The sequence below is a fragment of the Pituophis catenifer genome, unplaced genomic scaffold, assembly GCF_029215685.1.
Source record: "Pituophis catenifer annectens isolate HBS135680 unplaced genomic scaffold, rPitCat1.0.hap2 SCAF_18, whole genome shotgun sequence".
In the NCBI taxonomy this organism is placed as follows: domain Eukaryota; kingdom Metazoa; phylum Chordata; class Lepidosauria; order Squamata; family Colubridae; genus Pituophis; species Pituophis catenifer.
Window position 1 is genome coordinate 6942824 of NW_027256898.1, and position 17430 is coordinate 6960253.

General features: G+C 48.7%; 2 protein-coding genes across 2 annotated transcripts in view; one reads left to right on the forward strand and one right to left on the reverse strand.

Moving 5' to 3' along the window:
- Positions 1 to 8152, forward strand: part of MTOR (mechanistic target of rapamycin kinase) — an 88129-nt gene extending 79977 nt beyond the window's left edge. Inside the window, exons 54-59 of the mRNA XM_070956221.1 lie at positions 311 to 446; positions 2114 to 2179; positions 3223 to 3303; positions 4640 to 4720; positions 5642 to 5747; positions 7667 to 8152. Of these exons, the coding sequence (XP_070812322.1) occupies positions 311 to 446; positions 2114 to 2179; positions 3223 to 3303; positions 4640 to 4720; positions 5642 to 5747; positions 7667 to 7682 (486 nt within the window). The 3' untranslated portion in view covers positions 7683 to 8152. The remainder of the gene's footprint in view (positions 1 to 310; positions 447 to 2113; positions 2180 to 3222; positions 3304 to 4639; positions 4721 to 5641; positions 5748 to 7666) is intronic.
- A 427-nt stretch (positions 8153 to 8579) lies between these two features.
- On the reverse strand, positions 8580 to 13199 carry LOC139326099 (F-box only protein 44-like). The gene is made up of 6 exons (XM_070956222.1): positions 12928 to 13199; positions 11359 to 11536; positions 10747 to 10842; positions 9860 to 9923; positions 9731 to 9799; positions 8580 to 9071 (listed from the first exon to the last, which is right to left on the reverse strand). Exons 1-6 carry the CDS (start codon positions 13163 to 13165, stop codon positions 8751 to 8753), a joined length of 966 nt encoding a protein of 321 aa, XP_070812323.1. The 5' UTR covers positions 13166 to 13199; the 3' UTR covers positions 8580 to 8750.
- Between the last annotated feature and the right edge of the window lie 4231 nt (positions 13200 to 17430).

Genomic DNA, 17430 nt, shown 5'->3' on the forward strand with positions numbered 1-17430 from the left:
GGTTTTGTGAGTCAGACCCCTTTGCTGACTCTTCCCACCCACCCTCCTTTTCCCAAAGGTGTTTTTTCAAGAGGCAACTGGATTTTCTTTGAAGACGTTTCGCTTCTCACCTAAGAAGCTTCTTCTGCTCCGAAGTTTCCATTTCTTGGATGAGAAGTGAAAAATCTTCAAAGAAAAAAAACCCAGAAAGTCCAGTTGCCTCTTGGAAAAAAAAGCACCTTTGGGACAACCAGTCCCTGGATGACTTGAGAATCTCCACTGACATTTCCTCCCGCCCCCCCCCCTTTTTTTTCCCCCTTTCCCCACCTAGGTCACTGGCTTAGATGGAAACTACCGGATCACCTGCCACACCGTGATGGAAGTCTTACGAGAGCACAAAGACAGCGTCATGGCCGTATTGGAAGCCTTCGTATACGACCCCTTGCTCAACTGGAGGCTGATGGACAGTAGGTTGGCCGGAAGTGAAAAGATTGTGGCTGGAGGACCCAGCACACCTGAACCGCTTTTCTCTCCCAGGCGGTAGCCCCCAAATCAGCCTAGAACCGTGATGGCGAACCAATGGCACGTATGCCAGAGGTGGCACGCAGATCCTACTCTGTGGGCATGCGTGCCGTCACCAGCTGCTCTTTTGGTTTCCAGCATGCACATGCATGCCAGCCAGCCGGTCTTCATAGACGCCAGAGTGCCGGAAAACATTTAAAACTGGCCAAAAAGCCACTTTTGGGGCAGTTTTTCAGGCCGAAAAACGGCCTGGAAACAGCCCAAAAAACAGGCATGTGCACGCCAGCCAGCTGGTTTTTGGGTTTCCGGTGATCCGGCGTGCACGACGACCAGCTGGCCAGCGCGCATTCTCGTGCGGGAAACCCAAAGATGAGGTGGCGGTCAGCTCATCTTTGGGTTTCCAGCGCTCCAGTGCGTGCACATGCACACACATGCACACGTGTTCCAGTTTGGGCACTTGGTGCCAAAAAGGTTCGTCATCACTGGCCTAGAATACAGATTAGTCTAAAAATCAAGAGTCTGACTGCAAGTTACCTGACTCACCCATTTTTTAAAAAAGCATACGTTTTTGTGAGTTGTAGCTCACTTGTCAGGTGCCCGTCTGAGCCGTAGCTTAGGGAAACTTCTGCTTTCTAATCAATTCTGTTCATTGGAAAAGGGGGTTACCCGATCCCTGGTTTTGGCTAGCATAGAACTAACACAGCCGTCCTCTTAACAATGCCTAATTTAGGTTGTTGTTTAATGACAGGTAGTCCTCAACGTATGCCCACAATTGAGCCCAAAGTTGATGTCGCTAGGTGAGAAATTTGCTAAGTGAGTTTGGCCCCATTTTACAACCTTTCTTGCTACAAATTGTTAAGTGAATCATGGCAGTTGTCAAAATTAGTCGCACGGTTGTTCAGGGAATCTGGCTTCCCCCATTGACTTTGCTTGTCTGACGGTCGTAAAAGGGCATCACATGACCCCACGACACTGCAAGCGTCATAAATGCGAGTCAGTTGTCAAGCATCCGAATGTGAATCAGGTGACCATAAGGTCACAAGTGTGAAAAATGGTCCTAAGTTGCTGTTTTCAGTGTCGTCGTAACTCTGAATGGTCACGAACTGGACTGTTATAAGTCGAGGACTACCTGTACGTGGGGTGGTTAGGTAAAAGAAACAAAAGCTTCTTAGGATTTACATAAGTCCTCCACTTCAGAACTACCGTGTTTCCCCAAAAATAAGAGCTCCCCTGAAAGTAAACCCTCCCCGAAAGTAAATCCTTCCCTGAAAATAAACCCTCCCCGAAAATAAACCCTGAAAATATTTAACTTCATGCGCAGCCGGTACCCACCATTTCCTCTGGTTAGGGTTAGGGAGACAGAGCTGGAAATCAGGTAAGATGGCAAGGGGAGCCCCGTCTTGCTCCACACGCCCCAAAATAATAAGACCTCCCCGAAAATAAGGCCAAGCGCTTATTTCGGGGGTTCAAAAAATATAAGACAAGGTCTTATTTTCTGGGAAACACAGTAGTTGAGTCTTACAAGAAGAGATGTTGTTTTTCCATGCTCCTGTCATGGGGGGCGTGGGGGAAGGAAACCTGGAATGACCCCAGTTTCTTTTTTTCTTTGCAGCAAACACCAAAGGTAATAAGCGCTCTCGGACCCGGACAGATTCGTACTCTGCTGGCCAGTCTGTCGGTGAGCAGGGACCATCGTGTCCTCTGTTTTTCTCTACGTTGCGTTGAATGGGCACAATATTTGAGTTACCTCTCCTTTCTCTGATTTGGATTAAGCTTTGGCAAGAGGGAAGCATGAACGAACGAGCCAACATTTCTTTGCAAAGCTCTTCTTTTGACCCCTTGACCTTTTCCTCTCCGTTGGAAGGGGAAGGGAGGGCAGGCCCTTGGAGCCCCATGAAGGCTTTCTCAGGGGGTTAGACCACATCTCATTATTCCCCCTAGAAAGGTAAAGGTTCCCCTCACACATATGTGCTAGTCGTTCCCAACTCTAGGGGGCGGTGCTCATCTCTGTTTCAAAGCCAAAGAGCCAGCGCTGTCCGAAGACATCTCCGTGGTCATGTGGCCGGCATGACTCAATGCCAAAGGCACACAGAACACTGTTCCCTTCCCACCAAAGGGGGTCCCTATTTTTTCTACTTGCATTTTTTTACGGGCTTTCGAACTGCTAGGTTGGCAGAAGCTGGGACAAGTCACGGGAGCTCACCCCATTATGCAGGGCTCAGGATTCGAACCGCTGAACTGCCGACCTTTCGATCGACAAGCTCAGCATCTTAGCCACTGAACCACCACGTCCCCCTAAATACCCTAAATTCCCCCTGTCTTTTACCATCTTGGAACACAGTGACTAAATACCCTGTTTCCCCGAAAATAAGACATCCCCTGATAATAAGCCCAATCGGGCTTTGGAGCACATGCGCTAAAATAAGCCCTCCCTGAAAATATTTAAACGCAGAGCTGGAAATCAGGTAAGACGGCAAGAGGGGCCCCATCTTGCTCCACGCGCCCCAAAATAATAAGACCTCCCCAAAAATAAGGCCAAGCACTTATTTCAGGGTCCAAAAAAAATATAAGATAGGGTCTTATTTTGGGGAAAACATGGTACTTAAGTTCTCTCTCTCTCTCTCTCCCAAGCAGCCTATATCTCTTTGCCTGCTTGAATCCAGGAGAAAGTCAGGAGCAGAATATTTTGTCTTAATCTAACCGCTTTCCTCCTTTTTAAAGAAATGTTGGACAGCGTGGAACTGGGTGAAACGGCCCACAAGAAAGCTGGAACAACAGTGCCTGAATCTATCCATTCCTTCAGTAAGTCAGAGGGCCTATTTTTTTCCTCTTCGGGCTCCAGACATTTTTTTTTTTACAGCTTGATGCCTCTAAAATGAATGTTCTGCTTCAAAATGTACAACACAAAACTTTTAATAATAAGATGAGTGATCACATTCATAAGCGGCTCGATTACCCCTTTATAAAGTTGTTCTGCACGAAGGGCCGTCACAACGTTTCATGGTGGCAGGTTCCTCATTCCATCTTTGCATATAAAAGTATCTTATTCTGTCCTCAATTTACTGTTGCAGTTCCTGTGAGGTAAACTGAAGTTGTGAGAAGAAACAATGTTGTTGTGGTTACAATCACAAAACTCCCTCCCCATCCCCTTTGGCCTACAATTCAAAAGCCTCAAGGACCCCCAATCTTGTCTTTCAAAAAAAATTATCTGGTTCCTCTTTGCTTCGTTAATATACAAGGTTGGGGTGTTCAGAACTGGACCGAGGAGCCTGTTATGGATAGGATCATTTCCAGAGGTGGTATTCAGCCGTTTCGGGAAAATTGGTAGCATAGATCATGGTTGGGCCTTCCCACCCACCCCGGCTCTATGCTGTCCTATTTAGACACGGTTTTGAGGCCGGGCGCATGCGCAGAAGACATGCGTGCGTGCAAAGCACATGCGTGGAACACGGTGCAGGCGCAGAAGGTGTGGGCACCCGGTGAACCAGTAGCACAAAATGTGAAACCCACCACTGATCATTTCCCCCTTTAATCAGAATCCAGAAAATGACTTTTAAGGAGTCTAGTCAGGATGTAAATAAGTACCGTATTTTTCAGAGTATAAGACGCACCTTTTTCCCCCCAAAAAAGAGGGTGAAAATCTGGGTGCGTCTTATACTCCGAATGTAGCCCCGCTCAGCTTCTCAAACGGAGGTTTCAGAGGGCTGAAAAAAAGCATCAGAAACGAAGCTTCAGAAACGAAGCCTCCAAACGGAGCTTCAGAAAAGAAGCCTCCAAATGAAGCTTCAGAAAAAAAAGCCTCCAAACAGAGCTTCAGAGGCTTTTTTTTCTGAAGTTGTTTTGGAGGCTTTCAGAGGCAGAAAAGAAAGTTTTGTCTGAAACAGTGTTTCAGAAATTTCAGTGGCAGAAAAAAAAGCAAGGCACAGAGCTCACAACCAAGGAACCTGTTGCTAAAATTCAATGCTGGGAACAGCTGATTGGGGTATTCCGGGAGGCCGATCCACCCAAAAAATCAACTTTTTTCTTATTTTCCTCCCCAAAAACTAAGGTGCGTCTTATACTCCAAAAAATATGGTAACTACAGATGGTAACTACAAATACAATTTAACAATGGCTTACTTTTTTTCTTTCTTTTTAGTTGGGGATGGCCTTGTGAAACCAGAAGCCCTAAACAAGAAAGCCATTCAGATTATCAACAGAGTCCGGGATAAACTCACAGGTGAGTAACCAACCTGTGCATCGGCTTGTATACAGGACCCGCCCTGTCACAAAGAATTTGAAATCTTTACCTATCGTCCAGGGGGATAATAGTGAAAAGTGGAGCAGAGTGTTGTGACCTAGGTGTTCCCAAACCACGAAGAAGACTCCTTATCCCGACAAAAATCCCATATTTATTAAGTTACTGTGAATTCCTCTCATTCACACTCAGCAAAGTCTTTCAAGGGAGAATTTACAAGTCACAGACCTTATCTGGCTTGGAGAACTGCCAGGCCGATATCTTCAAAACTTGGCCAGGAGTCTCGGAGAGTCACAAACCAATTAGGCGAATGAATTGTCTCCTGCAAACTCCACTCCCCTTTCGCTCCTCTTTTATTCCCTCCGGGAGGGGCCATTCATCTTCTACCTGTGGCTTTACTCCTGAGTCGACCCTTGTTCTTTAGCTGTTCCCTTCGTCTGGCAACTCTGCGCATGCGCACACTGGGAACAGGCTCCAGCTGTTCGTCTGCCTCACTGATGCCCGACTCCGAAGGCAGCTGACAACTATCAGACGGCCCTGGCCCCCTCTCTGCCTCCGACGCAGAGCCCTCATCAGAGCCTTCCCCAGACTCCAGGACTGGCCCACGTTCCTCCCCAACCTCCTCACTGTCTGAGTCTGCTGCCAGCTCCGCTGAGAGAAGGCAGAAATAGTTGCACTTAGGTGATGTAAAGATCAGAAGAGAAAATGAGGGAGCCAGTCAGGACTTGATGGCAAAGGTTGAATTCTAAGCCCTCACATCCAGCAAGCGCGAAAAATCCTTCGTCCAGAAAACCTTGATGAAATAGTTCTATTGGTTAGTCTTTGTGTTGGTTACAATCCCTGTCTTGCCGAGAAAGCGCCATGTCCTCTAACCTCACCCCCCACTTGTTCTTCCTTGCCAAGGCCGAGATTTCTCCCACGACGAAACCCTGGACGTGGCCACCCAGGTGGAGCTGCTCATTAAGCAGGCCACTTCCCACGAGAACCTTTGCCAGTGCTACATCGGATGGTGAGTGTGTGTGTGTGTGTGTGTGTGTGTGTGAGTGGGAAACGGGACTTTTCAGCCCAGCCTGGGAAAGGGCTTTGTGGCTGGCTCACTGAAGAGAACCGAATTGGCCACTGTTACGGATAGCATAAGACAGGGATGGCTAACCTTTTTGCAATCGTATGCCAGGAGGGGGGGAGGAGGGGTAGTGTGCACGCGTGCCCACACCCATAATTCTATGCGCCCCGCCCCCGTGCATGCACGTGTGACACACACACACCCCGTTTCCCCCCTGCTCCTGGTATGCGATGGCCCGGTAGGCCCATTTTTTCTCTCTCCCCAGGCTCCAGAGCCTTTCTAGGAGCCTGGGGAGGGCAAAACTGGCCTTCCCCACCCCCCACCCCCGGAGGCCCTCTGGAGGCCAGAAACGGCCCGTTTGCCGACTCCCAGTCCCGCCAGAACTGAGCTCGCTGTGCCCACCGATATGGCTACACGTGCCACCTGTGTCACGCGTGCCATAGGTTCGCCGTCATGGGCATAAGATCTCCAGCTCAAGCAGGAGGTTGGACTAGAAGACCTCCAAGGTCCCTTCCAACTCCGTCACTCCGTTTACAAGTAATCCTCGGCTCTTACGACCACAATGGAGCCCGAAGTGTCTGTGGTTAAAGTTGAGACATTTGTTCAAGTGAGCTTTGACCCGTTTTACGACCTGTCTTGCCACAGTTGTTAAAAGTGGTGAATCGCTGCAGCGGATAAGTTGGTAGCCCTGGTGGTTAAGTGAATCCAGCTTCCCCCTGGACTTTTACTCGTCGGTAGGGCGAAAGAAGAGATTGCCGCCTCTCGTTTGAGAGGAAGCTTCTAATCAGTCAGCCTTGCTGCGGAGTCTCTGCGTTCAAGCCATCTCTCTGTCATTTGTCATGTCATGTCATAACAAATCCCATGGTTCGTGACCTGGGGCACAAGGGAAGATATTTTACTTCTTTTTCACTGTTGGAGAGCCAAAAGCACTTTGAGTGCCAAAAAACCCTTGGAATTTAAAAAAAAATTCTTTTCCTCATCTCGTATAGCCTTCTAGCCTGCCTGCTTGCCTTCCCCTCCCTCCTCCTTCCTTCCCTTTCTCTCTCTTTCCTTCCTTCCTTCTTTCCTTCCTTCACGGCTGCATCTCTCCTAGCCAAGCTTCATGAGTTGACAGTGGGATGATTGATCCTTTCCTTTCCTTCTTTCCTTTCCTTCCCTTCTTATATTTTCCTTTCCTTTCCTTTCCTTTCCTTTCCTTTCCTTTCCTTTCCTTTCCTTTCCTTTCCTTTCCTTTCCTTTCCTTCTATCTTCCTTTCCTTTCTTTTACTTTCCATTCCTTTCCTTCTTTCCTTTAACCTTCCCTTCTTATATTTTCCTTCCCTTCCCTTCTTATATTTTCCTTTCCTTTCCTTTCTGTCCTTCTTCTATCTTCCTTTCCTTTCCTTTCCTTTCCTTTCCTCTTCCTTTCCTTTCCTCTTTCCTTTCCTTTCCTTTCCTTTCCTTTCCTTTCCTTTTTCCTTTCCATTCCTTTCCTTTCCCTTCTTATATTTTCCTTTCCTTCCCTTCTTATATTTTCCTTTCCTTTCCTTTCCTTTCCTTTCCTTTCCTTTCCTTTCCTTTCCTTTCCTTTCCTTTCCTTTCCTTTCCTTTCCTTTCCTTTCCTTTCCTCTCCTCTCCTCTCCTCTCCTCTCCTCTCCTCTCCTCTCCTCTCCTCTCCTCTCCTCTCCTCTCCTCTCCTCTCCTCTCCTCTCCTCTCCTCCCCCTCCCCCCTCCCCTCCCCTCTCCTTTCCCCACTTATTCCATACCTTCCTCACAAATCCCCAGGGAAAGCTCAGTTGGACATCAAAAGTAAATCTGTCCCAGTTCTGTAGGATCTCCCCGCCAGGTTGTTTTGACTGCTTGATGACTGCTCTCTTCTCCTCCAGGTGCCCTTTCTGGTAACCGAAGACCTGTGTCCAACCCTTTCCCTGGCTCCCTCTCTAGGCTCTGCTATCCCCATGGGACTCTTTCCCGGAAGCGATGGGGAGTAAAGATGGACTCTGGCTTGAGGGTGGAAGGAAAACAACTTTTTCTCAAAAGTTTGGGAGTTGTGGAGGAGGGGGGAAAAACAAAAGGAAAGCTTCTTTTACAAGACACAACTTCTAAGACACGGCTAGGTAATGTAGTCCAGCCATTTCTGGGCCCCAGATCACCTTGTTTCAGGTGTGGGGAAAATGAAGAATGCCTTACGAATCGGCCATTAGTTCACCTGACTGGCCAATACATAGGCCAGCCAGGCTGCGGTTGAAGTTTGTGAAGCCACAATTAGAAACATTTTTTTTTAAGACTGCATGGAATGGCAATTGTTGTAGAAGCGATGAGCTGGCGCGAATAGAGGCCTCGCAGAAGATTTTATTATCCAGGCCGTTGTCATAACAGCCCAGAAAATGAAGGGACAATAAAATACTTAACATTCAACGTTTACAACAGTTGCAGAGACGGTGGAAGAAAATAGATCCGTTCGGAAGGAAAACAGAATTCAACCTCTGGTAGAATATCCATCCACCCGTTTCCCTACTATTTTTGCTTGGGTTCTTACTCCTTGTGCACTTGGCGGGGGGGAGGGAGACCAAAACGTAATGGTGAGGCGTTCCAAAGCTTTGGAGGGCAGTGGTTTTCCCAACGCGAGCAAACTGCGCAAATCGGGTTTTTTTGTGTGTGTGTTTCAATGCTTTGGGGTAAGCCTAATTATTTTTTTTCCCCGTGCCCAATAAAAGTCCATCCTGTCGTACGGTCTGGATTCTGGATGTGCTTTTCTTTTAAAAACGCCTCTTGTTTCAGAGGGGAATGTGAAGGAGATAACGACCTCTGGGCCGCTTCACTTCGCTCCGGCTCTGTTTCCGGTACCGCTACTTGACTTTCAAACTTTTCTGGCAGGGAGGAAAAGGTATGCAAGAACGCACCTCTGTTTTTGTGTCTGCTCTTTTTCGTACGCGACTTAAAAGACGAGCGGAGAGCATTGGAACCTGGTCAGCGGCAGGCACCCAATCTGCACTTTGGCGCCAGTGACCAGTGGATGTAATTCCCCCGGCAGGGACATTGGTTGAAGTGACAGTGTCTAATGTCTCGGCCGTGTCGGCGGTACATGGTCTTGTCTAGGGAAAACGGTCCGACAGTGACGCTCGTTTTGGTAATCCTCATTCTTTGGGATTTCCCCCTCTCTTTGGCCATCTTCAAGCACTTCATGAGTTTGGTGCCACAGCTCGACTGCTGCCAGTTGAAATGCAGGCCTTGGTGCTGGAAAAATATGTGACGGATTCCAGGAGGGATGTTGTGAAAAGCGTGTGAGACCTGCCGAAGAGAAGAGGAAGAGAAGAGAAGGAAGGGAGGGGAGGGGAGGGGAAAAGAGAGGAGAGAAGAGAAGAAGGAGAAGGAGAAGGAGAGGAGAGGAAGGAGAAGGAGAAGAGAGAAGGGGAGAGGAGAGAAGTAGGGGAGGGGAAAAGAGAAGAGAAGGAAAGGAGAGGAAGGAGAAGGGGAGGAGAGGAAAGGAAAGAAGGAGAAGAGGAAGAGAAGAGTGGGAGGGGAGGGGAAAAGAGAGAAGGAGAGGAAAGGAAAGAGAAGGGGAGGAGAGAAGAGAAGGAGGGGAGGGGAAAAGAGAAGAGAAGGAGGAGGAAGGAGAAGGAGAGGAAAGAAGGAGAAGAGAAGGGGAGAGGAGAAAAGTAGGGGAGGGGAAAAGAAGAGGAGAAGGAAAGGAGAGGAAGGAGAAGGGGAGGAAAGGAAAGAAGAAGAGGAAGAGAAGAGTAGGAGGGGAGGAGAGGAGAAAAGAGAGAAGAGAAGGAAAGGAAAGAGAAGGAGAAGAGAGAAGGGGAGAGAAGAGAAGAGAAGAGAAGAGAAGAGAAGAGAAGAGAAGAGAAGAGAAGAGAGGGAGCCATGGTGAGTTGGCTTTGAGACGAACCTCACCGCAGGGTGGGAAGGAGGACAGCCATTCCAGGAGATTCCCCTTCTCTTACCTGACGCCATTCATCACTGTATTCGGAGTCGTATTTGTATTTGTTCTCGGAGTCATACTCTCGGATGACCTTGAAATCCTCGGACGAGTCGTATTTGTATTTGTTCTCGGAGTCATACTCTCGGATGACCTTGAAATCCTCGGACAACAGCTTCACGCACAATTTGTAATGGCTGTTGAAGCTGCTGTAAAACCTATTGGGGTGGGGGGAAAGCGAGAGAGACAAGGTTTGAACCCGGCACACCCTGGTCTCAGGATGGCCAGGCAAGCTTTGGCCAAGAGCTTTCTGGAGGAGAAGCAGCTTGGAGACAGAACAACACAACAGAGAAGAGCTCCTTTGCCAATACTGACCAGCGTTCCTGGTCTCCGAACCCCTGCCATTTGACTTGGTTATGGAATAGCAACAGCACTTAAGACTTATATATCACTTCACGGTGCTTTTACAGCCCTCTCTAAGCGGTTTACAGAGTCAGCCTCTTGCCCCCAACAATCTGGGGTCCTCATTTTGCTGACCTCGGAAAGATGGAAGGTTGAGTCAACCTGCAGCCGGTCAGGATCAAACTGTTGGCATTGGGCAGAGTTAGCCTGCAATACTGCATTCTAACCACTGGGAGGGAGGATGGCTGGGAGGGGAGCAGAGAGTAGAGGCCGACGAGACGCCCCTTGACGTGAGTGACATCGAGTTGGCCACGCCCACCCAGTCACATGACCACTTACCGACACCCACCCAGCCAGTCGTTAGGCAGATCATATTAGTGGTCCGCGGGATTTAAAATTATGAATTTAGTGGTCCCTGAGCTCCGAAAGGTTGGGGACCCCTATCTAGAGCTCAACCTGGGTCTAGCAGTTTGTTGCCTTAGGAAGGTAACGCTTTTCAGAGCCTGCCTTGCAGTCCAGATCTAAGCAGGGAGGCTACCTCAAGCCCATATTTTTATAGTATCTCTCAAGACTTTTAACGTCCGGTTGCATACGTTTCCTGCTCCCCTTATAACCAGGAGCTGATGTTCTGGCCCTTACCAATCCTTCACCACAATTGTGGGTCTCCCATCATCCATCAGCTGGTCCCAGTAACCTTCATCCTTCAACGTGATGAGCTGAGATTTCGTGCAGAGCCTACCAGAGAAATTAACCACAAATTCAAAAACACAATCCTGCACTTCTGGAGGTTGGAGAGCCTCCGAAGCTGGGTCTAAGGAGACTTCGAATACATTGGAGTGGAGGGAACTGGGGGGGGTCTAATTGGGCGAGACCGGTCTTTTTCAGTTCCTAAGCACCGAACAGGAGCAAAAGACATGGGAAATTATTTTCAACCGTAGCGTTTAATGAACTGAAAAAAATCAGAAGAAAGCACACAAGCCATTTGGGATAGAGCAGAATCCACACCGCCCGATTTAAATTAAATTAAATCAAATCCTCCTCCTCCGGCTCGGAAAACTATTTCTGTGGACTAATCTTAAAATCAAAATTCTGGCTCGACGGAATAAATCCATATCAAGCGAAACTCCCCTTTGTATCGTTTTGAGAGCAGGCAGATTAGCTTGCCTGCAGAACGCCGCGAATTCCCACGGGTCCGTCCCTTCCCCCCCCCGTCAATTAAATGTCAGAATAAGCGTCACGATAATCGCTCACCCGTTGTACGCAGCAAAACATTTTTCAACTTCTTGGTAGGGTATCCATTCATCTTTGATATAAATATTCCTCTGAAGGAAGTCCCAGGCCTGCAGCTTTGCCGAGTCTTTTTCAAAAATATCTTTAACTTTCCACTGTCCGTTGGAAGGCGTGGCCGTATCCCAGAAGTCTAATCCTTCTGTGAAAAAAGCCACAGGAAGTCAAAGGAGAAGCATCGTGCCCCTCCCTGCACATCTGTATTTCTCTTTAAAAAGGATTTTCTTAAATGTTGCTGCTTTGTTGAATGAGCTGCGAATTTGACCTCCGAGGTTGAGTTTACAAAGCGCACAATTTACGTTCACCCTTCCTGCTAAATCGGATCCATACGGAGAAGAGTCAAAACAATCACAACGGTACAGCAGTTAGGCAGCTTTTGAGGAATGACCAGACAGACAGAATGAATCAGGCGAAATCCAGCAGGTTCTGGAGAACCGGTAGCAGAAATTTTGAGCAGTTCGGAGAACCGGTAGTGGAAATTTTGAGCAGTTCGGAGAACCGATAGCAGAAATTTTTGAGTGGTTCGGAGAACCGGCAAATACCACCTCTGGCTGGCCCCAGAGTGGGGTGGGAATGGAGATTTTGCAATATCCTTCCCCCCCCCCCAGGAGTGGGGAGGGGAATGGGGATTTTGCAGTATCCTTCCCCTGCCTCACCCACCAAGCCACACCCACAGAAACGGTAGTAAAAAAAATTGGATTTCACCGCTGGAATGAATATTAACTTTATTATTTATACAAGGGTCTCTTAATTCATATCAGTCCCCAGGGCGATAGAAGACCCCGGTCAACATGTAAAAAGGCCTATCCTCAATGGTAAAAAGATCTATAATTTGTTATTAGCACGGCCGCTGCTTTTATTTAAAAGTTAATTTTTTCCCCCCGCAGCCCTACAGACTCAACTGTCAAGCTGTAGAAAGAGAGAGACAAAGAAGGAAAGACATATCTATGGAGATTCTCAGTCATCCAAGGTCACGTTTTTTTTCAAGAGGCAACACGACTTCCTTGTTTGTTTTTTTTTCTTTGAAGACATTTCGCTCCTCATCCAAGAAGCTTCTTCAGCTCTGGCTGAATGGTGGGGGAATGGAAGGATTTATACTCCTTGCAAACAGCTGGTTGTTAGAAGGGTATGACATCATCGTATCTCACAGTCCTTTCAGCCGTTCCAAGAAGCTCCCAGACCCACTTGCATCACTCGGGTGACGCTGAGGACGCAGATAAAACCTCCAAGTGGCCTCAATGACTCTCTATAAAAGGATGCCAATGACCGGCTGTCTGCAAGGAGTATCAATCCTTCCGTTCCCCACCATCCAGTCAGAGCTGAGGAAGCTTCTTGGGTGAGAAGCGAAACGCCTTCAAAGAAAAAACCAGAAAGTCCATTTGAAAGACAGTTACTCGGGCTTTTCGTCCACCAGGATGGCCTTTTGCTAGAGCAGACCTGTCATCCTCCGTTGGTCTTCGAAAGCTATCTCAGAACCCCCCCACCCCCCAGGGTGGTTGTTGCAAACCCCCCCTGGTTGCAGTTGGGACTCACCTTCGCCACAAGGGTTCTTGATTAAGTTCTTCTCCAAGTGGCAGAAAATGTAGAAGGTCTTCGGCATCTTCAGGTCGGCGTCCTCCTCTTGGTACTTGTGCTTCCACAGGAAAGGGGTGTCCAGGACATCTCGCCAACGGGAACAAACCAGCCGGCAGTTCCAGATCAGCTCGTTGATGGGGAGCAGGCGCAACACCGCCAGCAAAACGTCATCGGGCAGGTCTTGAATGCTTGCCATGTTTTGGCCAAGGAGGACTAGAGACGGGTGGACACGGGAGGCGAGGAAACGCTTGAGTTGGGCCGGTGGAGAGCAGAACCCAACCTAGACGTGGTAGACAATCCCAACCATCAATCCCAATCCTTTTTCGGCCCTATCAACACTGGCCTTCGCGTCGTCTCTCTCTCTCTTCCTCCCTCCAACCTTCCCCCACTTTCCTTCAGCCCCCCCCCCCCCAAAGCTTCTTATTTCTAAGTTCCTTCTCTCCTTAAACTAATTTCCATCCATTGTTTCTTGTCCTCCCTTCTGGTGTTTGGGAGAAGTAAGTAAGTAAGCTTTTATTACGGTCAGAGACCAAATTAAAATACACATAGAAAGGGAGTATATTTTACAAATATAGATAGATCATGTGACAGTACACTATCTACTGCCTCAGATACAATCTGTACTGTCAATACTAGTGATCCTCTGCCGTAGGGCTTACCCGTCTCTTCCCCCATTTTTTTTTTCCAGCCACGACTGCAGCAAAAAATTTTGCCACCTTTAGAGTTATATTGGGGTCTGCGTCCTGGAGTGGGAAATAAAGGCTGAACGAATCAGGTGAACCAGGGAATCTCTGGGAAATAGGAGAAATGAATCTTGATCTTATGTCCCGGTAGTGGGGACATACGAATGTAATATGGAACAGAGATTCCGGGGATCGGCCGTCACATGTACAATAGATGGATTTTACTCCCCCCGAGAGTCTACTGTCGAGGACATTTGAGGGGATCACATTAAATCGTGCCTTCATAAATGCGAGCCTGTGTTTGATAGAGTGTAACGCGGAGAGGTAAGGCAGAGGGTGAGGCGAGAGAGGTAGCCTGTACCTTCCTCCCACCTCTTCCTTTTTGGCAGCCCTTTAAGCTGAGCTCTTGTCTGCAAAGAAAGAAAAGCTTTGACAGCTCTTTAGAAGGCCGGATCCTGAAGAGGAAACTCAAATCCTTTGGGCCGCCTAACGAGAAGGAAGGAGAAGAGCCGAATGCTGGGAACGATGGAGGGCAAAAGAAGAAGGGGACGGCAGAGAACGAGGAGGCTGGATGGAGTCACCGAAGCAGTCGGCGTGATCTTAAATGGACTCCAGAGGATGGTGGAGGACAGGAAGGCCTGGAGGAACGTGGTCCATGGGGGTCGCGATGGGTCGGACACGACTTCGCGACTAACGACAACAAATATCTCTGGGGAGGAAGATCCAAATTTTGGATTAAGGCGGCCCACCCACTTGGCTTGCCCGATTGGGGGGGGGGGGATTCCAGCTCTCGGGCTGAGAAAGGCTGGGGAGGGGAGAGGGGGGTTTACCTGGCTTGCAAGGAAGAGGCAGGAAAGGAACTCGTGCCCCACCCCTGGGGCAGGCAAACGGCCGCCACCTCCCGTCCCGATCAGCAACAGGGTGTCGTAACTCAAGTATAACTTTGCAAAGATGCGGAGGAGAGGAAGGCGTTTCCCTGCTTTGCTGTTTTAAGAGGCCGGGGTGGGTGGGACACGGGGGTGGGTGGGTGGAGAGCTGTAGGAGCGTGAGTGAGCCTGTCAGGCGAAGCTCCCTGCTCGCTCAGTGACGCATCTCCCGTCTCCCATCCTGGTCCAAAAGCTTCCCGGATGCTGTGGAAATTTACTAGGCGATGACCGCTACTCGCTCCCGTTGGGGCATCCTTCCAGATGTTTAACGTCTCAGCTTGTGAGCAGCGCCAGATCGTAAAGCGGAAAGCGTCCATTAGAGAGAGAGAGAGACAGGGAGGGAGGGAGGATGATGATGCCAAGGGACCCTCCCTCCTTCCCTGCCTCTTGATTCCCCCTTGCGGCCACAGCAGGAGGATGAGAGGGGGGATAGGGGAGCCTGGGAAATAGTTCAAACCCCCACCCCCCACCCCACTCATGGCCCTCCCAAGCTTTGCCCTAACCAAGCTGTGGAAGCAGGCATGGAAAAGAGAAAAGAGTGGCTGTGGAACATGGGCGGAGGGCAGGATGTAGCTCTCTCACTCCACATCTGTACGATCCTCTGGCCTCAGCTTCTCCAGTCCCCGTCCCCAGTCCATTTGGGGTTCTCAACGGTGTGAATTAAGCTAAGGGCCTCCCACCCACCCCCCTTCGGTGGCTTTAAGACACCGCTTCCTTGAGGGATCCCCTTCCCCCCCCCCAAAAAAAATCTGGGTGTCAGAATCATAGAAGGATAGAGTTGGAAGGGACCTCGGAGGTCATCTAGTCCAACCCCTCTCCTCTCCCTGGCTAGAGTTCAGGAAGAAAAGGAAGAAAATACACCCCCCTCCCCAAGGGAAGATAATCAGCTAGCCCTGGTCCCTGTTCGTTTTTCGGGTATCTGTAAACTTCCCAGATGCTTTCCAGACCCAGAAAACTACAGCTCCCATCATTCCCAGCATGGTTTCACCCTCTCCTAAACAGAGATGCGAACAGCACAGATATATAATAGATATATAGATGAGAACCCCCCCCCCTTTCCTTTCCAGGGCAAGGAGAGAGGTATCCCGGTTCTGCAGAGGGAGGGAGGGAGGGTGTGGCTTGTGGTGAGAAAAGCTCTCCCAGTTGAATTTCAGCCTGCTACATAGTCCTCCCCTTCCCCCCGCCTCCAGGGTTCAGGATGCATGATGCTTTAAGTGAAGGATATTTTTTTGAGTTACACCCGGAAGTTGTGGCTTATAAAGCAGAGTACCATTAGAGTTTTTCGCACGGAAACTGTTTGAGAGTAATTGTGAACAACATATAGACAAATTGAGTTTTATAGTATTTTACTTTTAGGGAAAAGCAAAATCATATTCCTTTAACAATCCAAGTCTTAGCCATATAAAGTGCAATATAAGATCAATCCAGGGATATAAAATCTTCTTACCAGTTTGTAGAAAAATACAAGGAACAGTCAGGAACATTATGAAAACAGTTCAATAAATATCAGAAAGCAGTAAATGGATAATCATGATCTACATGGGGCTCCCCTTGAGGAGCACCCGGAGGCTCCAACTGGCGCAGAGTGAGGCCGCGCGGGTGGTTATGGGAGCGACGTGGCGCTCCCATGGAACACCTCTCGTGCGCGAGCTGCACTGGCTCCCGGTGGTCTTCCGTGTGCGCTTCAAGGTCTTGGTTACCACCTTTAGAGCGCTCCATGGCTTAGGACCTGGTTATCTACGAGACCGCCTGCTGCTACCAGTAGCCTCCCACCGGCCGGTACGCTCTCACAGAGAGGGGCTCCTCCGGGTGCCGTCGGCCAAACAATGCCGACTGGCGGCCCCCAGGGGGAGGGCCTTCTCTGTGGGGGCACCTACTATCTGGAACGAGCTCCCCCCGGAGATACGGAGGATCCTGGATCTACGCACCTTCCGCCGCGCTCTTAAAACCTTTTTATTCCATCAGGCTGGCCTGGCCTAATTTTTCCCTTTTAAAACACAAATTTTAATTGGTTTTAATTTATTGGGGTGTTTTAAATCTGTCTTCGGCCACATTGTTTAATTCGGTTTTATTCTGTTTTTAAATTTTGTATTTATGTGTTTTTCTCTTGTGGCTGTTCACCGCCCTGAGTCCTTCGGGAGTAGGGCGGTATACAAATCAAACTAAACTAAACTAAACTAAACTAAACTAAACTAAACTAAACTAAACTAAACTAAACTAAACTAAACTAAACTAAACTAAACTAAACAGTTGACCAGAGAGAGATCAAAAATAGTTACAGCATAGCAGCAGGTAAAATGGTGTAGTGTCCACACTAACCATAATTTAGCTCTCCTTAAATACATTGGCTACAGAGCTCAGCCGATCAGGATGCAGAATGACTCAGCACAATTCTTAAAGCTGGAAAATTCTGGAGGGCTGTAAATTCTGGAGATCAGCTTGAAATAGTAAAAATCGAGAGAGAAATCTCCAGAGTCGGGATTCAAATGTAAAGAGGATCTGGGGATTTGCAGCAGAGTTGATCTTCCCTGGGAGAAGGATACTGCAAAATCCCCATTCCCACCCCATTCCTGGGGCAAGGATATTGCAAAATCCCCATTCCCACCCCACTCCTGGGGCAAGGATATTGCAAAATCTCCATTCCCTCCCCACTCTGGGACCAGCCAGAGGTGGTATTTGCCGGTTCTCCAAACTACTCAAACTTTCCGCTACCGGTTCGTCAGAACCTGCTGGATTTCACCTCTGGTCCAGGACCACTGAAGGGCGCGAGGAAGCTGGGCAGCAAAAGCTAGCTTAGCTTTCCGGTCCGCCTTGAGCTTCAATTTTCCATTGCTGATGCCTCTCCGCCCACA